At 32.6% G+C, this 24855-nt stretch overlaps 2 protein-coding genes across 2 annotated transcripts; one reads left to right on the plus strand and one right to left on the minus strand.

Annotated features, from left to right (window-relative positions):
- Positions 1–8884: 8884 nt before the first annotated feature.
- Positions 8885–11960, plus strand: LOC146993774 (uncharacterized). The gene is made up of 2 exons (XM_085826533.1): positions 8885–9141; positions 11458–11960. The coding sequence occupies exons 1-2, from the start codon at positions 8959–8961 to the stop codon at positions 11869–11871; spliced, it is 597 nt and encodes a 198-aa protein (XP_085682659.1). The 5' UTR covers positions 8885–8958; the 3' UTR covers positions 11872–11960.
- Positions 11961–11967: 7 nt separating this feature from the next.
- Positions 11968–16091, minus strand: LOC146993775 (uncharacterized). The gene is made up of 3 exons (XM_085826534.1): positions 15720–16091; positions 15398–15510; positions 11968–12846 (listed from the first exon to the last, which is right to left on the minus strand). Exons 1-3 carry the CDS (start codon positions 16048–16050, stop codon positions 12814–12816), a joined length of 477 nt encoding a protein of 158 aa, XP_085682660.1. The 5' UTR covers positions 16051–16091; the 3' UTR covers positions 11968–12813.
- Between the last annotated feature and the right edge of the window lie 8764 nt (positions 16092–24855).

Raw genomic sequence — 24855 nt, forward strand, 5'->3', positions numbered from 1 at the left:
TACACTTTTTTTAACAGCTGCATTTTCTAAGTCCTTTTACCCCAACTAAAGAAATTTTTTTTTTTTTTTTTTACTATTTCACATACACTTACTTCTTCTATACCAACTTCTTCAATGTTCAAAAAATTTTTCTTTACAAAAAATAAACTGCTTTCCTGTTTACAACGATTTTAATTTACCGAACTTAGCATAAAAACTCATCATCTTAAATATCTCTAATAACGGCTATTATTGATTTTGGATCCATTTTTGATCTATTAATATCAGGTACTTTTATTTTAACATTTTTCCAAAAGTATTTGTCCAAATGTAGGTTTTGGAAAGTTTTTAGTAGACACAGTCTTCATGTTCTTTGCCTGCTTCTGAAGTCCTTCCTTAACTGTCTCTCGAAACACTTTCACATTTTGAGTTTTCTTGATAATTGCACCCGTTGTGTCAGAGCATATATCTGGTTCTTTCATTTCAATTCAAACTTTAGTATCTGCTTCCATTGTTATGTCTGATTATTTTTCATATGCATTATTATTATCTTGCAATTCTAAATCAACTGTTGATTCGAGATTAGTTTTCCCATTTTCTGTATTAATCACACATTCATTAGTAATACATACTTATAACTTTTTCTAAATCCTGTTCAGTGGTCATGTTACTAATCAAATTATGTGGCAAAACTGAGTTAGCAAGTCCTAGCTTCATAAGACAACTTTGCAGGACATCACAGCTTTGCAGGACATCAGGATAGCTTCATTAGGATGAACATTTGAATCCTTCCTGATATGCTTTGTTTTTTATTTTTGAACAAATTTTAATCCTTCTGACCAATTTCCTATCTTATTTCTTTCCAACGTGTTCTCAACATCTTGGTTCACCCGATCGACAGAACTTTGTGACTGACTGTGTCTCGGTTTTCAGTGAGCTATTTTTATATCACTCCACATTTCACATAAACTGTTTATGATTTGATTTGGTTGCAAAATTCCCTCCTATTATCAGAGTGAAGAATGCTCAGGGATCCAAAAGCTATGAAAATATCCAGAAAGTGATATGCTACTTCAACAATTCTTTTACTGTGTAAACATCGGAGTAGGACAAATTGTGTAAGATGATCTTGATGCACTCAAATGAATTTCATATCATGATCAGTATTGGACTGCATATCTATTAGGTTGACTTGGCATCGAGAATTCATTTCACTATGCACAACTGATTTAATTACAATCCCATCTTTCACAGTTTTTTGTTTCTTCTGACATGGTTCGCATAGTCTTAAATATGTGAAAATAGGTTCTACTGTTACATTCTTGTACTTACGATTCAGTTCTTTAATCATGCAAGTTCCTTCACCATGGCCAATTGCAATATGAGTGCTGTGTTGAAGACTTCATCAGTTGTAACATAATATAGGATTTTTGCAAATAGTGATATTATAAGTTTGTCCTTTCCTCCAATTAGAATACGACAGCATTTCAACCTTCTGTAATGAACTGTTTGTTTCTCCATCACATATTTCTCACTTGTTGAATAAAAGCAGTTATCAGGCTTATTTTTAACAAATTCAGACAAAATGTCATAATCTTTTTCCGCATAACATCACTCATTTCCCATCAGCAAAATAAAAAAAGCAAAGTATGTAAAAATGGAAACAAACTTCAGGGAAAGTGCAGAATCACCCCTGTTTAGCGCATTTCTCAAAATCGCCAACTTGAAAATAACAAGTCTAAGAATTGCACAAACTCAGTGTCCATGTACACAACAACCTATTTTTGCTTAAAATAACATCAGAGAATTACACAAACTCGGCACTATGCACTCCCTTGACTTTGTCCATGTGAACATCGATAAGTGGGCGATTCTGCACTTGCGCCCAAACTTCTTCTTTTTTAGATCGTAACTGCTTACACTTGTTTAAATTATGTCCAAGTTAGACTGCGAATGGTGCAAATAAGGAGAGGCAGGAACAGAAAAGTGTCATGACGGAATTTGTGTGCGGAGGCTTATTCAAGGTTGATTTAAATCCCTCGTTTCAGGATTTTACCAGAAGGCATTGGTAACTCCTCGGTTTTACCTCAAAGGCTGAAGTGGAATCATATTAAAGCATACTTCGAGCTTTTAACAAGCTACTTTGGTAAAAAGCTAGGTTTTACTGGTAAAACCTAGGATTTACCAGACTTTAGGATCTTACAGTAACATATCTCCATTCATACTGCGTATAATATTTTACTCGTAAAATGTATACGATTCTCTGATATTCTTATATATATTGATTCAAATAATGAATAAAACTTAAATGCAATAATGAAAAATATGTGCAAATGATTTTTTAAAAAGTACGTAGCTTTTTCATAATATTTATTAAATTATAAAATGAACAAATATAATTTTTTCACAATTTTTATTTATTAAATTATAAAATGAACAAATATCATTATTTCACAATTCACAAAATTACACATATATACAATAGTTAATATATATTATTAGTAATCTTCCTTTTACTTACTGTTTATTCCTAACCTACTTTTTTTTTTCCTTTATTACAGATACTTTAATAATCCCATTAAAATATTCTCGTGCTTTCATGAAAAGCAGTATTCAGCAGAATTACTAGATTTTATTTTAAATGATTTTATTTTAAATTAGATTTTATTTTAAATGATGTTACGATCATCAGTTATGTTATGATCATGTTATCAAAAACAGCAGTAATATTAAAGAATATGAAGATTTAAAAATTATTAGAACACTGCTCGTATTTTGTTATACTTCTAACTCGGAAAAAAAAAATCTTCCGGATTCTACAATTCTGAAGTTTTAGTTATATGCTCCATTACATAACGCATTTGTAATCTAAGTTTGTTTTATTTGGTTATTAATGCAGTTATATGTAATCATGTCGAAACATTTATCAATACGTAATGGATGTAGTTACCAAATAATTTTTTGCCATCGGTGTTTGTTTACATCATGATATTAAGGATTTTCTATAAACTAAACTTCTCGAAATTCACATAAAAAAGTGGAAAACAGCCAATTATAGTAACCCAGACAAATAGTTTGTGACGTATTGTTGCCACCAGTCACGTGAGACCCGCTAACTTCCGTAAACCGTCAGCGTTTGTAGTCGCATAATTGTAACGGACTTATTTTGGAAACATGGCGCTTTTTCGTTGTAGCGAAAATCAAATTTTTCAATTGATTGATTTTTATAGAGACCATGCTGTGTTGTGGGACACAAATAACATAAATTATAAAAATAAAAAGTTAAAGGATTCCCTTATTTTGGTAAGTTATCTTCCCGTTACTTTATCATCAAATATTTTTTTATTCGTGATGAAAATTATTTTATGTTGGTTAAACAAATTACAGCTCAATTTAATACAATATTGCTCAATTTTATTAGCTGATTAACTGATATAGCAATATGATTACAGTTTTCAGAACTGTATTAGTTATTAAACTATACCGATAGTATTTTTTAATATTCAGTATTTTGGTGGTCGTGTGTGCTTAATGCATGATACAATTAAAGAAAATAAGAGTAGACAATCTCCTATAACAAAACAATATATTAAGTACTAAATTACAATTTAAATTACATTACAGAGATCAACACAGAGGTAGGAACACAGTTCATGCTACCATCGCGTACAGCTGTGTGACGAGAAGTCTGAGTGAGTAAAGATGTCGCTTTGCTGCTCCGATTAAGAACTGGATTTTACACGTGGCGCCATCTCATGAATAGAAGTTGAAGTATCTGTCGGAACGCCACAGTACTCCCCCCCAAGTACCATCGGTACGTTATAAGTACTTTGGGTTAAATTTAACCTTTCTTCCAGATCTGGTAGTTTTAGGTTGCTCTTTTACGGGATGTAAGCTTTCTTCCGGGAGTGATGTTGATGAGGAAGTTGTTGGATCTTGCATTAGAAATGCTGGTTTGAGACGATCGATTCCAATCACTGATTGTTTGCCATTGCAGATGATGGTGAAATGTTTCGGTGTTCGTTTGACAACTTTGAATGGACCATCATATGAAGGTGTTAAAGTTGGCTTAATTGCATCGTTGCGCACGAATACGTGCGAAGATGTCTCAAGTGCAGGATGTACAAAATAGCTTGGTTGGTTATGCGAAGATGCTGGGGTTGGCGAGATATTGCTCATGGTCTCACGTAAACGTTGAAGGAATGTTGGAGGGTCGATTACTGGAGTAGATTCTGGGTGAAAGAATTCACCTGGCAGACGGAGGGTTGCACCATATAACATTTCAGCACAAGTGCTACCAATGTCTTCTTTGAATGCTGCGCGAAGACCAAGCAAGACTAGGGGTAAGGCTTCTGTCCAGTGTGTGCTACTGTGGCACTTCAGACCTTGTTTCAGAGATCGGTGAAAGCGTTCCACCATCCCATTTCCAGATGGATGGTATGGTGTTGTGCGAATATGGCGAATGCCAAGAAGAGAAGTGAGTGATGCGAACAAGTGACATTGAAATTGTCGGCCTTGGTCAGTAGTGATGGTGGTAGGCATGCCAAATCTTGAAAGCCACTGGGAGATGAATGCTCGAGCTACAGTTTCAGCGGATATATTTTCAATAGGAATGGCTTCAGGCCATCTTGTGTACCGATCAATACAAGTGAGGAGGTAAGTGTAACCATTTGAAGGAGGCAATGGGCCAACCAAGTCCAAGTGCACATGATCAAAGCGTCTTGCTGGAAGGTTAAATTGTTGAATGGGGCTGTGAGTGTGACGGGATACTTTACACCGTTGACATCTAATACATGAACGAGTCCATTCTGTGATGTCTTGATTCATTGCTGGCCAGACAAATCTGTCTGCGATCAGCTTTTTGGTGGCACGGATTCCAGGATGTGCCAAATTGTGCAAGGCATTAAACACTTCACGTCTAAAATTGACAGGAATATAGGGACGTATTCTATTGTTCTCTATGTCACAGTAAAATTTAAGCGTTGGATCAATGTGCAGCGGTTGTAACTGAAAGGAGGTTTGTGGATTTGAGATTAGGTTCTTGAGTTCCTCATCATGCAATTGAGCTTTTGCAATTTTAGAGAAATCTGGGGTAGTGAAGTTGATATTGTTTACCCGAGACAAGGCATCGGCGACACAATTATCAGTACCAGAGACATATCTGATATCTGTACTAAACTGGGCGATGAAATCCAGATGTCGAAGCTGACGAGGAGAACATGAGTCAGAGTTTTTCCTAAAAGCGAAGGTTAATGGTCGATGATCGGTGAAAATGATGAAGTCGTGTCCTTCCAAGTTGTGCCGGAAGTATTTAACAGCACAGTACACAGCAAGTAGCTCTCTGTCATATGTGCTGTATTTCCTTTCTGCAGTAGTAAGTTTTCTGGAAAAGAATGCCATTGGGGAAAGTCCTTTAGTGGTATGGGCTTGAAGCACTGCTCCTATGGCCGTGTCAGATGCATCTACCATTATAGAGAGCTGATCACTAGGTGAGTGATAAGAAAGTGTGGCTGCATTTGCCAGATCGTGTTTGCATTGCACGAATGCTGCAGATGCGGATTCAGTCCAAGGGACAGCTCGTTGATCGTTTTTTTGCTATTCTTCAGAAACTCATGTAGGCAGGCTTGTGTTTTTGCGGCATTTGGCAGAAAGCGTCGGTAGAAATTTAACATTGCTAGAAAACGCTTCAGTTCAGAGATGGTTTTGGGCTGGGGTAGGTCGTTAATTGCTTTGACTCTTTCCGGTAAAGGTTTGACTCCATTCTGGGTAATAAGACATCCAAGAAAGGAAACTGAGGGTTGACCAAGTACACATTTGGATGGATTTAGTTTTAATCCATGATCTTTAAGGCGAGTGAAAATCTGACGCAGATTTTTAAAATGTTCTTCCGCATCTGTAGATGCAACCAGGATATCATCAAAATATGGGATGCAGAAATCGAGACCAGACAGTACTTGGTGTATGAAACGCTGAAATGTTTGGCCAGCATTGCGAAGGCCAAATGGCATATATAAGTACTCAAAGAGACCAAATGGTGTAGTCACTGCGGTCTTGGGCACATCTTCAGCATGCACTGGGATCTGATGATATGCTCTGGCAAGATCGAGGGTAGAAAATATGTTTGTTCCATGAAAAAGATGGGTACAGTCTTGGATATGTGGGACTGGATATCTGTCAGGGACTGTGACGGCATTAAGTCGACGATAATCTCCACACGGCCGCCAATCACCATTAGACTTTTTAACCATGTGAAATGGACTGGCCCATGGGCTTTTAGATGGGCGAATGGTTCCCTGTGCTAGCATGAATTCAAATTCTTTGCGAGCAGCTTTTAGCATCTCTGGAGAAAGACGACGAGGCTTGGAAAATACTGGTGGGCCATGTGTTTCAATGTGATGATACACTTCTGGCTGATGAGTATGCTGCCCTGATTTGGATGGGTTTAAAATGTCAGGGAATTCTGCTAATAACCGATGAAACCGTGTGCTGCCCGATAAAACACTTATGTTGGTAGGTACGTTTGATATGTGAGAAGCTTGGCCCTGTGATGTCAGCTGAGTTGTAGCATCAATTAAGCAATTATTCTTGACATCCACTAGAAGGTGGAAATGTGTCAAGAAGTCGACACCAATAATTACTTGAGTTACATCAGCAATAATAAAAGGCCAGCTGAAAGACCGGCGCAAGTTTAAATCAAGTGTCAATAGTTTGGTGCCGTAGGTTGCAATTTGGGTACCATTGGCTGCATACAGTACAAGTTTATTAAGTTGGTGAGCATTTGTTTTAGTTCTCGGGAGCACTGATATGTCAGCTCCAGTATCTACTAGAAAACATAACTGAGTTGAACGATCAGCCAGTACTATTCTGTCGATGTGGCGGACATTCTGTTGGCCAGCAGAAGACCGGCCATTTAGTTTCCCGCTTGTACAAAAGTGCATGGAGGGGCACACTTGCGAGCTTGAGAGCCGAAATGCATATGATAAAAACACATGCCACTTGTGGGTTCTTTGTACTGCGTTCGAGTATTATGACGATATTGACTCCTGCTTCGGGCACGAAATTTATTACGTGGGCCCTGATTTGATCGATTGTATTTCCGTGAAGCATGAAGACTTGTAGAGAGTTCAGATACTTTTTTGGTCAATTCAGCCACTTGTTGTTCGAGGGATGAACTGGAAGGTGCAGCATTAGCAGCACTGACATAAGCTGGAGTAACAAGTTCATTAATTTTGTCAGCCATTGCTGCTAAACGGGTTAGATCTTCATTGGAAGCAGCAAGAATTATTTGTATGTTATTAGGGAGACGCGAAAGCCATAGTGACTTCAACAAGTCGTCACTAAAATGGCTTCCTGCCAGATCACGCATTCGTGACAGCAAGTATGAAGGTCGCTGATCTCCAAGTTCAGGTCCTTGTAGTAAAGTATGTATTTTTGAAGATTCACTTTCTGAATATATTTCAATGAGCCGCTGTTTCAGTTTGGAGTATTTATCAGAATCAAGTGGTTTGAGAATTAAGTCATGCACTGAATTCAGAATATCAGACTCAATTGCTGCAACTACATGGTTGAATTTTGTAGAATCCTCACTAATGCGAGCGATAGAAAATTGTGCTTCGATCTGAGCGAACCATATTGAAGGATTATTTTTCCAGAAAGGCGGTGGCTTCACCGCAACGCGTGTGATTTGTGGCTCTGGTGGAATATCGTCGGGCATACTGATAGATAATTTTCACTTTAATTAATAAACACTTAACAGCACAAATATTGTAGCAAGATGATACACTATTGATATTTTGCCATAACAATAAATATTTTAACCATGCAGAAAAAATTTACGTAATGATACACACACAAATAATACAGGGTCAGCAATTACACACACAAATAATATTTTACCGAAATGCATTTGAAAAGAAACCCTTATTTGAGAAAAAAAATGATGCGTTCATTTTGTATTGCGCACGCACAATATCACCACTTCACAATGAAAGGCACTTTCGAAGGAAAAATGAAATCACTCCTGTAGCACATGGGAAAACAATTCACTACTTTCGAACACTGAGAAAAGAATTTTGCCGTAGCACGTTGCACAAAAGTTACTGATGTGGCACATTTAGCGAAAATCACTGTTGTAGCACATTTGTCGTTGAATGATCGAAGAATTAGTGCACGACTGGCGAAGTCAGCGGAACGGAACAGATCACATTGATGATTTGCTGAAGCTCCTTGCGATGATATGCACGACTTTGAAAAAACACAAGCAATATATATCAATACATCTAGAAATAATTGAAGGGGTACGTTGTAGCATACGTTTAATGTCCATATTCGTTGTTATTTTTAGTCAGTTCTTCAGAATGCCTTGGATGCACGTGGCTTAGGGTCGTTGAAAATCCATTGTCAGTAGCGTGCTCAGTCAAAAGGTCACCACTTTTGGTGGTCGTGTGTGCTTAATACATGATACAATTAAAGAAAATAAGAGTGGACAATCTCCTATAACAAAACAATATATTAAGTACTAAATTACAATTTAAATTACATTGCAGAGATCAACACAGAGGTCGGAACACAGTTCATGCTACCATCGCGTACAGTTGTGTGACGAGAAGTCTGAGTGAGTAAAGATGTCGCTTTGCTGCTCCGATTAAGAACTGGATTTTACACGTGGCGCCATCTCATGAATAGAAGTTGAAGTATCTGTCGGAACGCCACAGTATGATATGCTATTTTAATATTTTGCATATTTATATTTCTTATTTGAAATTTTTGTATTGAAATTACACTATTCCTTTCTACTATAGTAATCTTTATTCTTTATTAGTACTTTTTACTCATATTGTTGCGGTTTTCATAGCATTATTGTCTATTTATTTAATAGTAAAGGTTATTATTTAAAGCACAGTGTAGTTATTTACTTTTTCTGAAGCATGGTTATTTTAACATTTCAGGACTTAAGCACACAAATATGCGTTCCAGAAAATGAAATTTAAAAAAAATGGAGTAATCTGCGTACTCAATTTACAAAGGAGAAACATAAAGAGAAAAAAAAATTATACATCTGGTGCAAGTACTGCAATGCAGTACAAATCGGCATGGCAGTTTTACACATCGTTACAATTTTTAAGGGATGTCGTGTCCTTAAGGAATACTGTGACTTCTTTGGTAAGTGATTACTTTTTAAATTTATATAATTTGGCTTATAAAGTAAATTTCCCTTTACTATTTGAAAATTTATAGAATTGTTTTTAATATAGGCAAAACTTTTAACAGTTTTTGTGATAAATAAAATAATATTGTTATACATACTTAGCTGTGTAAATTATATTAGCCAAATCTTCAAGCTCATGCAGCAGATGGGTCATCTGCAAAAGCTCACACTTCACAGCAATTTCTATATAACTTCAGTACAAAAGTATTATTTTATTTATCCTTTTACAACTATGTGTGCTATTTAATTTCTTAAATTAAATCTTTATATTTAAAGACTATTCTTAAGCTCATTTACTTAAAAATAATCCCATTTCCCATTAAAGTATAGGTGCAATACCCATTAAAGTATAGGTAAAAGTGGATAGGACCAGGGCTTAATTTCTAAAATCAGAAGTGTCAAAGTTAGTAGAAGTTATATTTTGAATTTATATGAAGACCTAATCTTTTTTCCAATGAATGATATTCTATTGAAAATTTCCAAAATAGCTGAGCAGTAAAACTGCTAAATAACTGGTAATTTGACTAGTGTTCGAATGCCAGCAAATAAGCTGACTGTAAGGTTGGTTTTTGTTTTTTCCTATGCAAAACATGGATACGAGCCATTTTTCCCTAAAAATTCTTCTATGAAGCATCCTTCTCTATAGGCAGATAGTCCTTGAATTGCGTTGTCTTAATCAATTAGTCTAACATCCAGAAAAGCATATGTAATTTATTTTGAAATGAGAGTTAAGGTACTTAAATTTCTCTTCGTAAGTCTATTTTGGTACTCATGTATTAACACAACCACCTTGTCACATATTTGGTGGTCTTTATAAATGTAAAGGTAAAAATTACTTACTGGTACAAGTTAGTGGTTTTTATGACTTTTTTTTAAAAAACCATTCCCAAATATCTGATAGTAAGTCAGCAAAGTATTATCGACCTACCGAAAAAAGAAATCTAAATATGAATTTTAATTATTAAGTAAAAATTATATGATACATTAAAAAATAGGTTCCTACATGTTATCACAAGCACTTTAGTACAAGTTCTTTTAAATTTCCAGAATGTGCTAAAATCTGTCGACCATGAGCATAACAATACTTTAGGCAACCATGCTCATAAACATTCCTTCAGTCAAGCAACATTACCCTCATTCTTTTTCATTTATAAAAATTTGCCAAACTTGAGGTGGTTATGCTAATATGTTAAGTACTAAAAAATAAAACACTTATGAATTTGCAAAATACTTCTCTAACTTTTAGCGTTATTCTTTTCTCCATGTACACAGTGATCTGTTTTCACTTAAAAAACCAATAAATTGCATAAACTTGTACTGCACATCAACTGTTTACCAAACACATCTCATCGCTGTTTGCGTTAACGGTTTTGTGACAAAATACTATATTCTGCAGAATTTTTACTGCAGTTTCTTCCATTGCTGGCAGATTCCACAAGTGATATTTTAAAAGTAAGTTAAAGGTTCCCAACTCCCCCCAAAAAATTACAATGTCTGTCAAAATCATTAGAATTCCAAATACAACAAAAATAAACAATTCAAACATTGCTTGACTGAAGGATTTTTATGAACAAGGTTGCCTGTGAAATTTTTATGTGCAGAGTATGGCAATTTTTATTAAGGTGGTTGAGATAATATGCGACTACCTCTAATTTTAAAATATTAATAGAGAAACATGAATTCTTATTGCATTTTAAGTAATTATTACTATCAAAATGAAGTCCAACCTCGCTTCACATTGAAAAGTTATAAAAATGTGGGATGTACATGCACAGATACTGTTCTTTTAAAAACACTCAAATTATTTCTTTTTACTGTAGTAATTATTAGCTTTGCTTTCTTCTCAGTTTATATATATATATATATTTGTAAATTATATATATATATATATACCATTTTCAATGATAAAGTTATATTCACAGCTAAATCAGACATAAGTTAGTCAATATTTTGTTACTTTTAACATACTTAAACATAAGCATTAACTTCTTATATATTTTCTTTTAAATATATGTATTGCATGTTTTTATTGATACCAAATACGCTACAACTTAGACAACAGAATTACGAATTTTTTTCGTATTCTTATTCAAGATATTTGACTATTCAACTTTGATATCTCTTGAAAAATCAAGCTTAGGAAATATATTCATTATCCTTATAAGTATTTATTTCTGTATGTTTTCCCATAGCTTGTTAATTATGATTTGTTATATATGAATGAATGATAGCTGTAATAGTAAAAATTAAAGTGTTATTTTAATTTTCAGGATTTTAATGATACTAGTACACAAGAAAGAAGTGCAGAAGTTACCAGACATTCTGAGGAGATGTTTGACATCAACGATTTTGAAGACACTGAAGAGACACAGAGAGAACTATGTACACAAACACTACCACAGCTAAAAAGACACACATCAAACACTACAACTTCAAACAAAAAACAGAAACACGATCACATTTACACAGCAGCCACAACAACACTTGAAGAAATTTCTACAATATTAAAATCAAAAAACACTACTCCAAATACATTTACACAGTTTGGTTCCTTTGTTGGTTCCGAACTAAGTCTAATCCGTGACCCTCAACTCCTCACAGACACAAAATATAAAATATACCAAATTCTCACAGATGCACAGACAGAACAAAATGTATTAGATTCCATGAACAACACCGAATAAATAAGAAACTTAGATATATTTATTACTTACCACATTATTTTGTAACATAAAATAAAAAATACTTATAAATAATCTTTATTTCTTTATCTTTTATTATAACATATATTGAGAAATCAGGGAACATAAATTGAATAACATATATTGAGAAATTAATAATATTTTATATGTTTATCTTGCCATGCAACTTTTCCTTCATTATTTACATAATCACAAATTTTTTCTCGCATCAGCCTTGCTTCAGCAGACCCTGTGTTATAACCATTTTGTTTACACAGGGATTTCATCTTACTTAGCGATTCCTCATTTCGCCATGATCCAGGTATAAAATTAAAGTCCTCATCTTCATGATCGATTAGTTCTCTTGGTGTATACAATTGCCTGGACGGTCTTTCTCGTAGAAAGTTATGCAAACAGCAACATACAGAAACAATTTTATCAACTGTCGCAGGAGGCAGCTGTATTGGTTGCATCAAGATACGAAATCTATTTGATAATATCCCGAATGCATTTTCAACAACACGCCTTGCCCTGGACAGTCGATAATTGAAAATCCTTTGCTGAGGAGAGATTTTTTTACCAGGATATGGCCTCATCAGATAACATTTCAAAGGAAATGCCTCATCTGCAACCATAAAATAATTCACAGGCTCACTACCTGGAATCAAAGGTGTTGGGCTGGGCAGATCAAGGAAGTTATTGTCTAGCATCGAAAATAAACTTGTTTGGGCAAAACTCCTCCGTCTGATATTCGTCCATTACATCCAACATCAATAAATGTAAATTTATAATCTGCATCAACTGATGCCATCAGCACAATGCTGTTGAAGCTTTTATAATTGTAAAAAGTGCTGCCACTCCCTGCTGGTGCTTTTATCATAACGTGTTTTCCATCGATGGCACCAACACAATGTGGAAGGTTCTACTTTTCAGCAAAAGCTTCTTCTATGGCTTGCCACTCTGAGCAGTGTTTGGTGTCTATGAAATGAGAAAATAAGTATTAATTATGAAACTGAAAAAAGGATGCGAATACAAAATATAAATGCAGAAAATGCTATTTGAATATTGGCAAATAGTAAAATCAAATATTTTATCAACGAATATTAGCTACTCATTTGCTATAATAAAATTCACATCAGAGAAATAGATAAAAAAATGTGCTTATATATTTTGGTTGTGTTCCTATGTTTCACTTTTTATATAATTTTTCCCCATTTTTTTCTCTCTTGTTTTTGATTAAGCTACACCATAGATTCTATTTAAAGTTTTTAAAGTAATGAATGTGTCAGATACAATAAATGGAATTAAAGCTAAGTGACTGTGGGTAAATGAATGTTTTTGATCACAATACCCATACAGACAGAAAAACTGATAATTTTTGGAAAATAAATGATTAAAAAATAAGCTGTTGTTGTACAAACAATAATACAATAAACAAAAAGGGCTTATGCTTGTTTGTAGACAGAAACAGAATTTTCATTTAAACAACATGTTTAAACATTTTATAACTGAATATATATGCTTCTTAATTTGAAGAAAACTCAAAACTAAAAGTGTCTATTGAAGAATTTTGGATGAACCCATAGGTGGTCAATTTAGCAGATTCATTATGTGTTTTATACAGGGTTGATACTAGGTTGTCAATTTGCTGTCCAATGCAATCTCTGCAGTTCCTACATTCTATTGCTAGATGCCTCCCTAATTATAAAACAATGTTTATTATGTTTATTAAATGTTTATTATGATTTTTCCAAAATCAAATAATCATATCTCTTCTTATAAATTAAAATTTTATTTAAATATACTGAAAAGCATAAACAACATTACGACAGACTAACATTCCCATTGAAAATGGTTCATTCTAGAATTTGAGTCAAATTATAATCTAGAGCATGGACCAACAAACTGGTGCCTGCAAAACAATTTTAAAATTTTAAGAAGCTGACGAGATATTTTCATGTTGAGTGGGAAAAACAATTTCATTTATAACTTAAAATTATTTTCTTAAACTGTTAGTCGCGACCCCCATTGGAGGTCACCAAAACATTTTAGCAGTTTTTGATAATCCTTTAACTTATTCCAATAATTTTACAATTACCAAATATTTTTACACAATGTATCTGAAAATAGATAAAGATAAGGCAATACATAAAGTTCTCTTTCTAACTAAACAAAAATCTGATTTTACGAATTTAATTCATAATAAGTTATGGCTACAAAAGCTGCGTTATTTGAGTGACATATTTGAAAAACTAAATGATCTAAATTTGTCGTTTCAAGAAAAAGGTTGCAACATAGTCATATTCAAATTAAAAATTGATGCTTTATTAAGAAAATGACCATATGGAAAACTATGATGGAAAAGGGTTTGTTAGAAATGTTTGTCGCAACAACTGAATTTTTAAATGAAAATGATGAAATAGATAAATCAAAAAGATGACTTGTTGAAAAAAATTATAAATGAACATCTTCGATGTCTTGAGAAAAACTTTAAGAAATATTTCCCTTCAAATTTTAGTGTCAAAGAACTAATATGGATTGTGAAACTATTTAGAATTAACGTGGAAAATATTACTCATTTGCTATTAAAATCACAAGAAGAACTTGCTGATTTATCAAATAATTCGGAATTGAAACTTTATCTTTAATACGAAGTCTTCAGAAGATTTTTGGCTAGCAATTGCAAAAGATTTCCAACAATTTCTGAAACTGCCATAAACTTTTACCTTTTTCTGCAACATATTAGTGAGAGACATTTTCATCTCTAACCACCATAAAATCAAAAGTGTCAATCAAAAAAGTTTAAAAAGCCATGATTTATTACATGGTAAAAAGTGCATGCTTATGCAACTGAAGTATAATGGTTAATGTAAAATATAACTTGGAGAGACATTTCATCAGTACGGTGTTTGCATAACATTTTCAAGAGAATGTTACATGAGTAATGAAATTCCAATTACTATACTAAATCTCTCTCTGCTAGTACTTACAAAGAAAAAACTCAAAGTTATCCGTTATCCAGATACCCCAATGCAACTATTATTTTATGACTTTAATTGTAAATAGGTTACTTAAATTTAAATATCGCAAAGCCTCGAGGACTATCTGCGTAAGAGGAGGGATACCTTCGTAGAGGCCTTTCTAAGGGAAACTAGCTCATATTTATGTTACACATGGGGTAACCACAAAAACCAACCATGCAGCCAACCTGTTCGCCTGGGACGGAACCCAAGCCACGTCGAACTACCAGTATTCAGTTGTCTTAACCACTCAACCACTGATGGGGCTCTTAATTCTAAATAGAAAATTATACATTGCACTCCTGTAATACTCTTTTTAAATGAATCACATTTCAAGGAAAACAAGCTCTGAAGTTAATTCAATATTACAAATTTGAGAAAAATTCAACTTAACATTGGTATCCTGATCCTGTAAAAATGAACATTTTTTTTTAAAATTAAAAGGTCATGATGTTGTTGTGAAGTATAAGACCTCATATGTAACATTGATATATTAAGTTTTAACTCACCTTTATGTAATCTTGCATGCATTCCCATAAAGCATCCAATACTTCTGGTATCACTTTTGACAATGTTTGTTTAGGTATTCTAAACAAATACTGTAAATTTGAATAGGAACACCCTGTAACATAATAAAAAACTTAAAAAATAAATTTATTAAAAATGATGTAGTTATATAATTATGATATTTATTCATTATAAATTTCTCAAAATTTAAAAAATTGTGGTTAAAATTATTGTTTGAATTTGTATTTCAATTTTTGTGAATTTGATTTATTAATTTTATAAAAATTAATTGATTTTTTTTCAATAAAATAAAAATTAACTTACCACCAGCTAGAAAGCGTAAAGTAACATGCAGCCTCTCAGATGGTGAAATTGCACAACGCATAATCGTATCCTGTTTTTTAATTTTGCTGCTCACTAAGTTTAATAAATAATCAAAATCGCACGGCATCATTCGCAAATACTTTCCAAATTCCACCCTGTCTTCAAAACGCAGCTCTTGGAACAGGGTATTATGGGCTCCATGAATTTCTCTGCGTTTCACCCAATTTCTCGTCCAAATACGCTTTCTTTTTTCTTCTTGTGCAGCAGCAGCAGCGAAGATCAAAATCGCAGATGTTGCTACAGTAGCAATTAACGGGAAATCTTCATCCATTTTTATTATTGTCGCCTAAATTCACTTCCGCACAGTTTTGTTTTCACAGTTGTTGATAGTGTGACGCTACATAGGGCGGGAATTCTTCCTTGGACAGTGATTGGTTAAGGCATTTCCTGTACCGACGACAAAATCGTTGCGTGTGGACAAGCAAGCTCTCGCAGATAAAATCGTACGAGAAAGTCGGCCGATAAAATCGGTACGTGTAGACGGGCCTTAAGCATTTGCTTGAGAATCAAAACGCTTTGAAAAATAGTTTAATAACCAATATGAGCCGAGATTTTAGCTCATGAAATTGCAATATACATGCATTTGTATATTTATATATTCAATATACATGCATTTATATATGAACTAGAAATGAATTTACGTCATACCAAATTAAAATCTAATATGCATAAAACGTAAGTAAAACATGCATAAACATAACTATTTTTTTAATTAACAATGCGTAAACATAACTAATTTTTTAGGTCGAGTGTACCCTAAATGTAGTAATTCTTTTTCATAATCATCTTTTTAAATATATGTAAATAGTAACCCACCGATAACATACGTAAATTTCTACATTTACGAAGAATTCTTTTTGCGTTAAAATATAAGTTAGTCGCAAAGTAATTTGCATTATAGAAATATTAAATAAAAATATGCAAATACGTTTTGAGAATACATGCTAAAGACATTACACATCTAGCTAATTAAAAATTAGTTAATGCTAATAATAGATTTCATAACATATTAAAACGAAACAAATTTCATTTCTTCCATTTTTGCTTTTCAATTAGCGTTGATAATGAGTAGTAGAATTTTGTAAGCTTTTGCAATGTCTATTATGAAAGCAATATTATAGAACATCAGTATTATTATTTAACGTCAATTACTCAAAAAATAATGAAAATATTTTAAAATAGTATTTATATATTTTGGAATAATAGCATGTATGCTTACATTTTAAAAGTATATACTCTGATACTAATTTATGTTTATGCAGAATTTCATGGTTTATTTTATGTAGTAAAATTTAGCAGTCTAAATTAGTATATAATAATATATAATATTTTATATAGTAGTCCAAATAATTAACTGAAACGTGCATAAATTAGGTCACAAATTAAGTGAATAATAAAAAAAAGTAATGTTTCAAATTATTATTTTTGGTAGGAATAATATGAATCAACTTTTTTCCTATATAGTTTGGTTCGATAATCCTCTATTACTCTTCATCCATTTATTTGCTTTCTGGTCACCTTTTCTTGCCGATACAAGGGTTGCATTCTTATTCAAGTGCCGAACCCTTATAAATGTTCGTAAACGGCAAAATAAACGAATTGCACTCTTATTCACGGAGGGAAAACGTTTCTCAAGTTCAGAAATGAGATTTTGAATTACACCTCTACCTTTTCGAAAAGAACTGCCATAAAAAGAACGGAAAACATTTTCCATTTTCATCATCGTTTCCATTTAAACTGGTGATGGTACAGTTAATCCTCCTTTAGATAATAAAAATATCCAATTTGAGTCGTTAGGAATATCTACGAATTTTTTTGATATTTCACCCAAAGTAGGATCTTTATCTTTCACACGATATGCAATATAACCTGCCACATAAGCGAGCGATTCTTGTTCATATGCAGATATATCTTTCGTTGAATCATAAATTTCGGTTTCCCAAGGAAGTGACGTACATTCATCATAATGTCTTCGTAATTAATTAAATCATCTTCGTATAAGGAAGACTCAAACATTTGCGCTTTTTCATTTGAAGAAAGAGCTGTTTCTAACAGCTGTTTTGTCAAATATGCTTCAACTTTCTTCACATCTTCACAGTCATTAGCATTTGTCTTTAACGACAATTTAGGCAATTTGTTTGCCAATAGCAACCTTTTCAAACGAATTATTACGTCTGATGGAGACGGATGGTCATTAAAACGCCCTAGACCCCGAATCTGGCTGAACAAGCTTTCTAATATATCTTGGGTCAGTCTTGATGTTAAAATATATTTCACATTTATAGATTTTACATCGTCAAATAAATCGAAAAGCGAATTTATCGATATGATAATACCTTTCTGAAAAGGTAGCATTGTCTTCTTTCCGCATATTCTGAGATCAAAAATCATTTGCTTAATCTCATTTAATTTTTCTTTTTGTACTTCATAATAGCTTTCTAGGCCGAAAGCAGCTTTTAAAGGCTTATTGCTAGGGGGTAATGGTACACTACTATTCATAATGTCAAAAAAATCATCAACCATTGAAAAAAAATTACTTGTTTCAGCATTACCAGTCAAATGCATAATTGCTTTAGCTGTTGTGGAGGAAAATAATGCTTTTGCTGGTGCTACTTTCTGTCTCTCGTTCCCTTTTTACAGATAAAAATTGAGGTTTCAGTTTATAGCACAGTTTAATTTCTCCGATATCTTTATTGAGTACTTCATATATAACGTCTTTGTTTATAATTGTACCATTTCCGAGAATAAAACCTTCATCAAGAAAATGGTTTCTCAAAAGCTTTATGCAATGCGGCATATCAACGAAAACCCATATTTTGGTGCTGAACTTGGGACTGTAAAAGAAAGATTTATCTGTTGAAATTTGTAATTCTTTCCAGAGAGTCTGACTACCTCCCATGTCAGATACAATTGCTTTGACTCGAAGCCCAGACGATTCAAGTGCAAACAAAATGGAAGACAGAAGATTTTCCTTCATTTGACGATCAAAATCAAAATAAATGGGCTTTTTCTATTGCGAAATGAGTCCTCGAACCAATACAAATTGAGTCTTTTTAAAAGGACCTAATATCTGATCTAATTTTAAATCATAACAGAGTCTTGAATGTATATGAATTTCATTGAAACATAATACGCATAATCTTTCTTCGTCAGTTGCATTTTGGCAAGTTTTTTTCATCAATAACAGTACATCATTTAAAATGCCAGGAATGCAACTGAATCTTGAGCACCATCTTTTCAGTGTACTTGCACTTGGAAGCGGAATACCCATTTTTTCTTTCCAGAAGTGGTATGACTTTACGGGTAACGATCTGATTACTATGCTTTTTGAAATGTCGTCTGGAGACCATTTAATTCGCTTTTTTTTTTTTTTTTTCATTAATGCATTTATTTGAGTTTCGATAAATATGTTTTGAATATACGTTTTCATTTTTCTTAGTTTTTCATTTTCTTGATTCACTTTTTTAATGTCTTTCCTCAGTTTCTGAACTTTTTAAATGCTGCTTTCTCTCAGTCTGTAAAACAGAAACCTTATTCTCAAGAGCTGATAGTTTTGTGATTAAATCATTCACATTTTTCTTGGGGTTGGAACAGTTACAACATTGCTGAGTAATATTATTTTCAGTGAGCTCCTCATAGCTATTATTGTTATCGTTTTGAAGTTCCAGACATGCCCTTTTAGGACTTAAATTCTGAATTCTTTCAAATGCACTTTGTAAATTTTTTCTTTTTTGTTGCCTTTGCTGCCTTGGTTTATTCTGATAAATGACCAAGTCAGGAATACAAGCAGTTGGAATAGCAGTTGACTTCAGTATCTTTTTTGTCGGTAATCCTAGCAACCTATTTTTCATATCATCCTCATAATCAGATTCAGTGAAGTGATTGCTGCATATTCGAGCACTCTTTGTGTTAACAATATTCGCTCTTCGACACCTATGCAACCATTCTTTCGTTAACTGAATATTTTTGTACGGAAATCTATGAAATACCACGCTAGTTTCTTTCGTATTATGATACGCATTGCTACAGGTAATAACGGCACACGATACCATTTTTTCAATGATTTCTCATTACAAGAACTTTCTAAATACAAAATCCATTTAAAAGTATCATCAGTTATAACTTTCAAGTAAAAAAAAAAAAGAAACTCTTTCTCTGAAACTAACAGGACTAAAGAAAGAGAATCCAAGAACTAAAGATTCCATCTTTCGCACTTGATGCTCTGGTCAGTCGACGACGGGACGAACCCAGTGACGTCCCATAACATCCGGTATGCTCCCCAAGAGGGGTTCGTGTCGGCATCGTTCTTCTCAAAGGGATGACCCAGCCCTTCTCTTTCTTTAGCCCTGCCTGGCCACAGCTACCACCCCTGTTCTTATTGGTTGCCGTTTATGACGTCATGCTAAAAAGATATCATTATGTTTCGTTTGAGTTATGTCAAGGTCGCCGCTTTTTCGGATGGCCCAAACTCTCCTTTTACTATCGACAGACTTTTACCATCGATAATGAAATGGCCGTTGTTTATCGATTACGAAGGTTTTAATGTTTGGATTCGTGTATGAACTTTGTCAGAAGAAAAATTAATATCGCGAAATCTTGCAATTTAAAGGAATACTTTGCAGAAACGAAGTAGAAACTGTTAAAAAAATTTGTTTATTATTATAGAAAATCATAATCATTCGATGATAAGAGTATGTTATGAAGTATGTTATGTATGATACGAGTTATGAAAGTAAATGTAAAGATAATGTATGTATGTATGTGAAGTAAATAAAATCCTCTAGAACGCAAACACTTTATTTGGTTATCTAGTTGAAAGTTTGGCCATTTTGTTCTATTTGTTCTTAAGTACTTATCAACATAAATTTTTATTAATTTTATTGCCTAAGATCTAGTTGATGTTTCCAGATCTGATCCAAGTTAAAAAAAAGAAAAAAATGTTTATAGACGTCCATATTCATTAATTTTGTTGCATAACGTGTAATAGAGTTCTGTTTGATTTTTATTTGGTTTCATTGTCAGCTATTGCATGCTTTTTTTTTTTTTAATAGCTGATGCTTTACAAAACCTTCCATACTATATTAAACATTAAACAGGGTATACTATGATAGATTTGAAAATTTTTATTGTTTCTTCAGAAACTCAACAATTACCTCAACGACTACTATATTTTCTATCCTGTCTTATTGTATAAATGCAGTCTGTTGATTTGAAACATAATAATTTAATAGTCAGTGTGTAAAGAAAATTCATTCTTTAGTTTTATCACGAGCAACATTTTTCAAAATAATCTTATAATTAAAACAGGTTTTCTGAAGTGTATTTATTTCTTTAGTGATGTATAAGTCAATGCTACTGAGCTTGTATAATATTACATTACTGTCTATTTTGACTGGTACCAGTAGGCTAGCACATAAGATAGCTGAACATTGGATTTTTGATTCAGGTACAAATACTGGTGAATGGGATAGCTGATTTTCCTGTTTTTCCTTATGTATTATGTGAATACAAGTCAATTTCTCCTAGAAATACCTTCTCAAAGGCATCCTTTTACCTGAGGTACATAGCTCTTACTGTACGTTACCTTGTTTTGTGTAACTTAGCATAGCTGTCAAAATCTTAATAATTTTAATACAAAATGACAAAAAAAAAATTTTTTTTTGCTACCATATTACGATAACAAATTTCGCAGGATGCACCAAACTGTGTCAACCATGTGTATGTGCATATAACAATTCTTCAGTTTTTAATAAGCAGCATCACCATTTTCGTATGTTTTTTTTGGTTCCCTTTTTTTGGGGTGTGTGTGTGTGTATTTGTTTAAGTTACAATGATTTCTATAACTCATTTTTATTTTTATAACAAATCATTTATAAACTAATCATACTTTTTTAAATGTGAAATTAATTTTAAAATATGCACTTGTGGAATTTGTCTGCAATGGATGAAATAGTGGTATGAATAAAATTCTGAAAAATAGAGCTGTATCAAATTATAAAGTTACAGAAGAATGGAATTTGCTATGTTAGTTGAATTTAAATTACCCTGAATCTTTCTCTCTTCGCTGTTGCTATACCACCAAAAGAAAGCCAATTATGAACAGCATCCTGCAAACAAAAACTTGCTTGAAACAAGGTTTATTGATTGATTGGTACAGACTTTAATGGCATATTTGTTACCAAATGAATCTAAAGCAAACCAGTATGAAGGATAGTTTTACAGGTTAACTTGTTTTCAAATTAGCAACTCTGTAAAAGGGATCATCCAGCTGTACTGACACTGCATGTTCTTTCTCATAGCTTGTTATTTGATTGTAACAGGCAGTTAAGATAAAAACACTTGTAACACTGCTTAATTTTTATGTATGGTAGCCCAGTAACATGACTACAACATTTTTCCACTACTTTTTTACACTGTAATCTTGGTTTAGAAAGTTATTTACCAAGATTTTGGGATGTTGTATAGGAATATCATATGGAACAACTACAGTCAAATGTATTGTTTCAGAAAAGAGTATATACTCTTACTGAACCTTTTCCTGCACTTATTGTTTGATTTGATATTTCCTGTATAGTGGAATGACCATCATGAAAACATAGCGTCCTGTAGCTCTTTCTATATAATTCCATTCAGATATTCACACTTTTATTTTTGTAAGTTAATGCAGAAGACAATACATATTTACATCTATTTCTGATACTTTCAATTTTAAGGAATAATCATGGAGTCTATACTGTTACATAGAAGATGCTAAAAAAATACTTAACAGGGAGTTTAACATTATTCATGCAACAAAGGAGCTGAGGTTTATTGCATTTTTAACAATATGTTAAAACACATACAAGCATTTATTTCTTTTATTATAGATGTAAATCAATGACCAGTTCCTAAAGTATTAAAAGATAAAAGTCAAGGAAAAAATTCTCAGTTCATAGTGCCAAAGTATTTTGTTAATATTGATAAAATTTAATTAAAAAAGATTACTCATGTTATTATGTAGAATTGATGCTAAAATTCTATATTAGAAACAAGTATCGATTAATTGTGTTAGGTAGAATTAATAAACAGTCGGGCAGAAATTTATTAAATGCATAAAACATAACAAAAGCCAGGGCTGTATTTATTCCTCCATTTAAAAAATTGTGGCTTTTCTATCCAACTGTCTTCAAATCTGTAAATTCAGAAAAAACTCTAAAATTGTAATTTTTTAGAGAGAAGCATTTCCATCCTCAAAAAAATAAATGTTAAAAAAGAATTGAAATACAAAATTTGTGGATTTTATGCAGAAAGTGAAAAGAAAATCATTATTTCATTATAATTTTAATCATAAAAACAGATCTCCTTAATATTATTTTTTTGTAACAAAAGCAATAGAATAAAAATATTTCTTTATTTTAAGTATGTCTAGTGATATTAAAAATAGTTTTAAATTTTGATTTTGACTTGAAGATGCCCCAGAGGAGTTGCACGATATCTAAAATTTCTCTGAAACTTAGTTTGAAAACCTTCAAACTACTTGAAAACTTCAAATTATGCGAAAAAAGAAATGTAGATGTAAACAGCAGTGATTAAAAGGTTTTAATGACCAAAATATTTTCATTCCATCAGATTTATTTGTTTATTTTGAAGAAGACACTGTAGAGACATTAGGATTTTTTTGGAAGCTGAGAGACGTGAAAAATGAGCAATGCCCTCCCCGCGACTAGAACCATGGACCTCTCGAATATGTGCCAAGGCATGCTACGAAGGCAGGAGAAATACCTTATAAAACAATCCGATAATGAGATAACAAGTAGAAGATAAGAATTTTTTTCTTCTGGAAAATTAAAAAAAAAAAAAAAAATCATATTACGTATATACAAGCCTATACCATAAATTATAAGATATATAAAATTCTTGGATTATCTAATGGGGGAAAAAGTAATAAATGTAAATATTTCAATAAATGAATAGATTAAAAAATGGCCTTAAACAACCTCATGTTTAAATTACTTAGAGAAATTAATGCCAACAAAAACATTATTATTGAAACAAATGCAGATAAACACAAATTGCCTAATGTATTTAATTTGAATATCTGTTTTGGAACGAAAGGTGTAATCAGCCTTAATGTACTTAATAATTCAAATTTGTAATGCATATATTTTTATTTCCAATGGTAGACAACAGTATATATATATATATATATGTACACACTATCAAATACACATACACAAAAGTATATCACACACTAAATAACAAACAGAGAATAAGGAAGCCTATTTAGTGCTTGAACATACTATTTAGTGCCTTCCAGTAACATCCACAGAGATCCTGTACAAAAAAAGCCATGCATTTCGCAGTTGGTGGAGGTTGTATCTTGGGCCTTTATTACAAAGGATGATCACAGAATTTTCGAATAGAAAGGTTTCACTAAATAATGTCCGGGTAAAAGATAAGTTATTATAATGGAATTAGCCTTTGGGTATCGGAAATGGACATTTAGTCGAAGAACGAAAGGCTTGATTTAAATTACAGAGATTTCTAATACATTAATTTAATATATTTTAATAATATAATACTTTTCTAATATATTTATTTTATTATCCAAAATTATTTTCTAACTAGCAGAAAGGTACGGCGTAAGTTTCAGTGATCAATTGTCAGAAAGGCTTCTTCTGAATGGTTTAATAATAATAATACAAGGAAATAAGTTTATTTTACACATGCGTTATGGCATAAGAAAAGGAACTTCTGAAGTATATTAAAAACTAAAAAGATTTACATATACCATAGAAATGATTTTAAACTCTAAACAAAATTACTGGTTATCGTTTCGGAAACAAAATTCAATACTTGCCCATAGTAAGACCAACTTGTGAAAGATTTTTTGCCAAACTACAAATCATTGTGTAAGGAAGAAAATTTCCAAAAGCCATTTTGAAATTTTCAATAATATGACTAATAATCATAAGATACTTCTTTTTGATCCCTAACATGGGTTGTTTGAACTAACTAAGAAAAAACTTTAAATTGCTTCAGTATTATAACGAGCTAATAAATTTTAAATCACAAAATACAGTGAACCGTATGTAAG

Source organism: Stegodyphus dumicola, chromosome 11 (genome assembly GCF_044657685.1).
Source record: "Stegodyphus dumicola isolate Sdum_Otavi_A_Nest chromosome 11, ASM4465768v1".
NCBI classification, from domain to species: Eukaryota; Metazoa; Arthropoda; class Arachnida; order Araneae; family Eresidae; genus Stegodyphus; species Stegodyphus dumicola.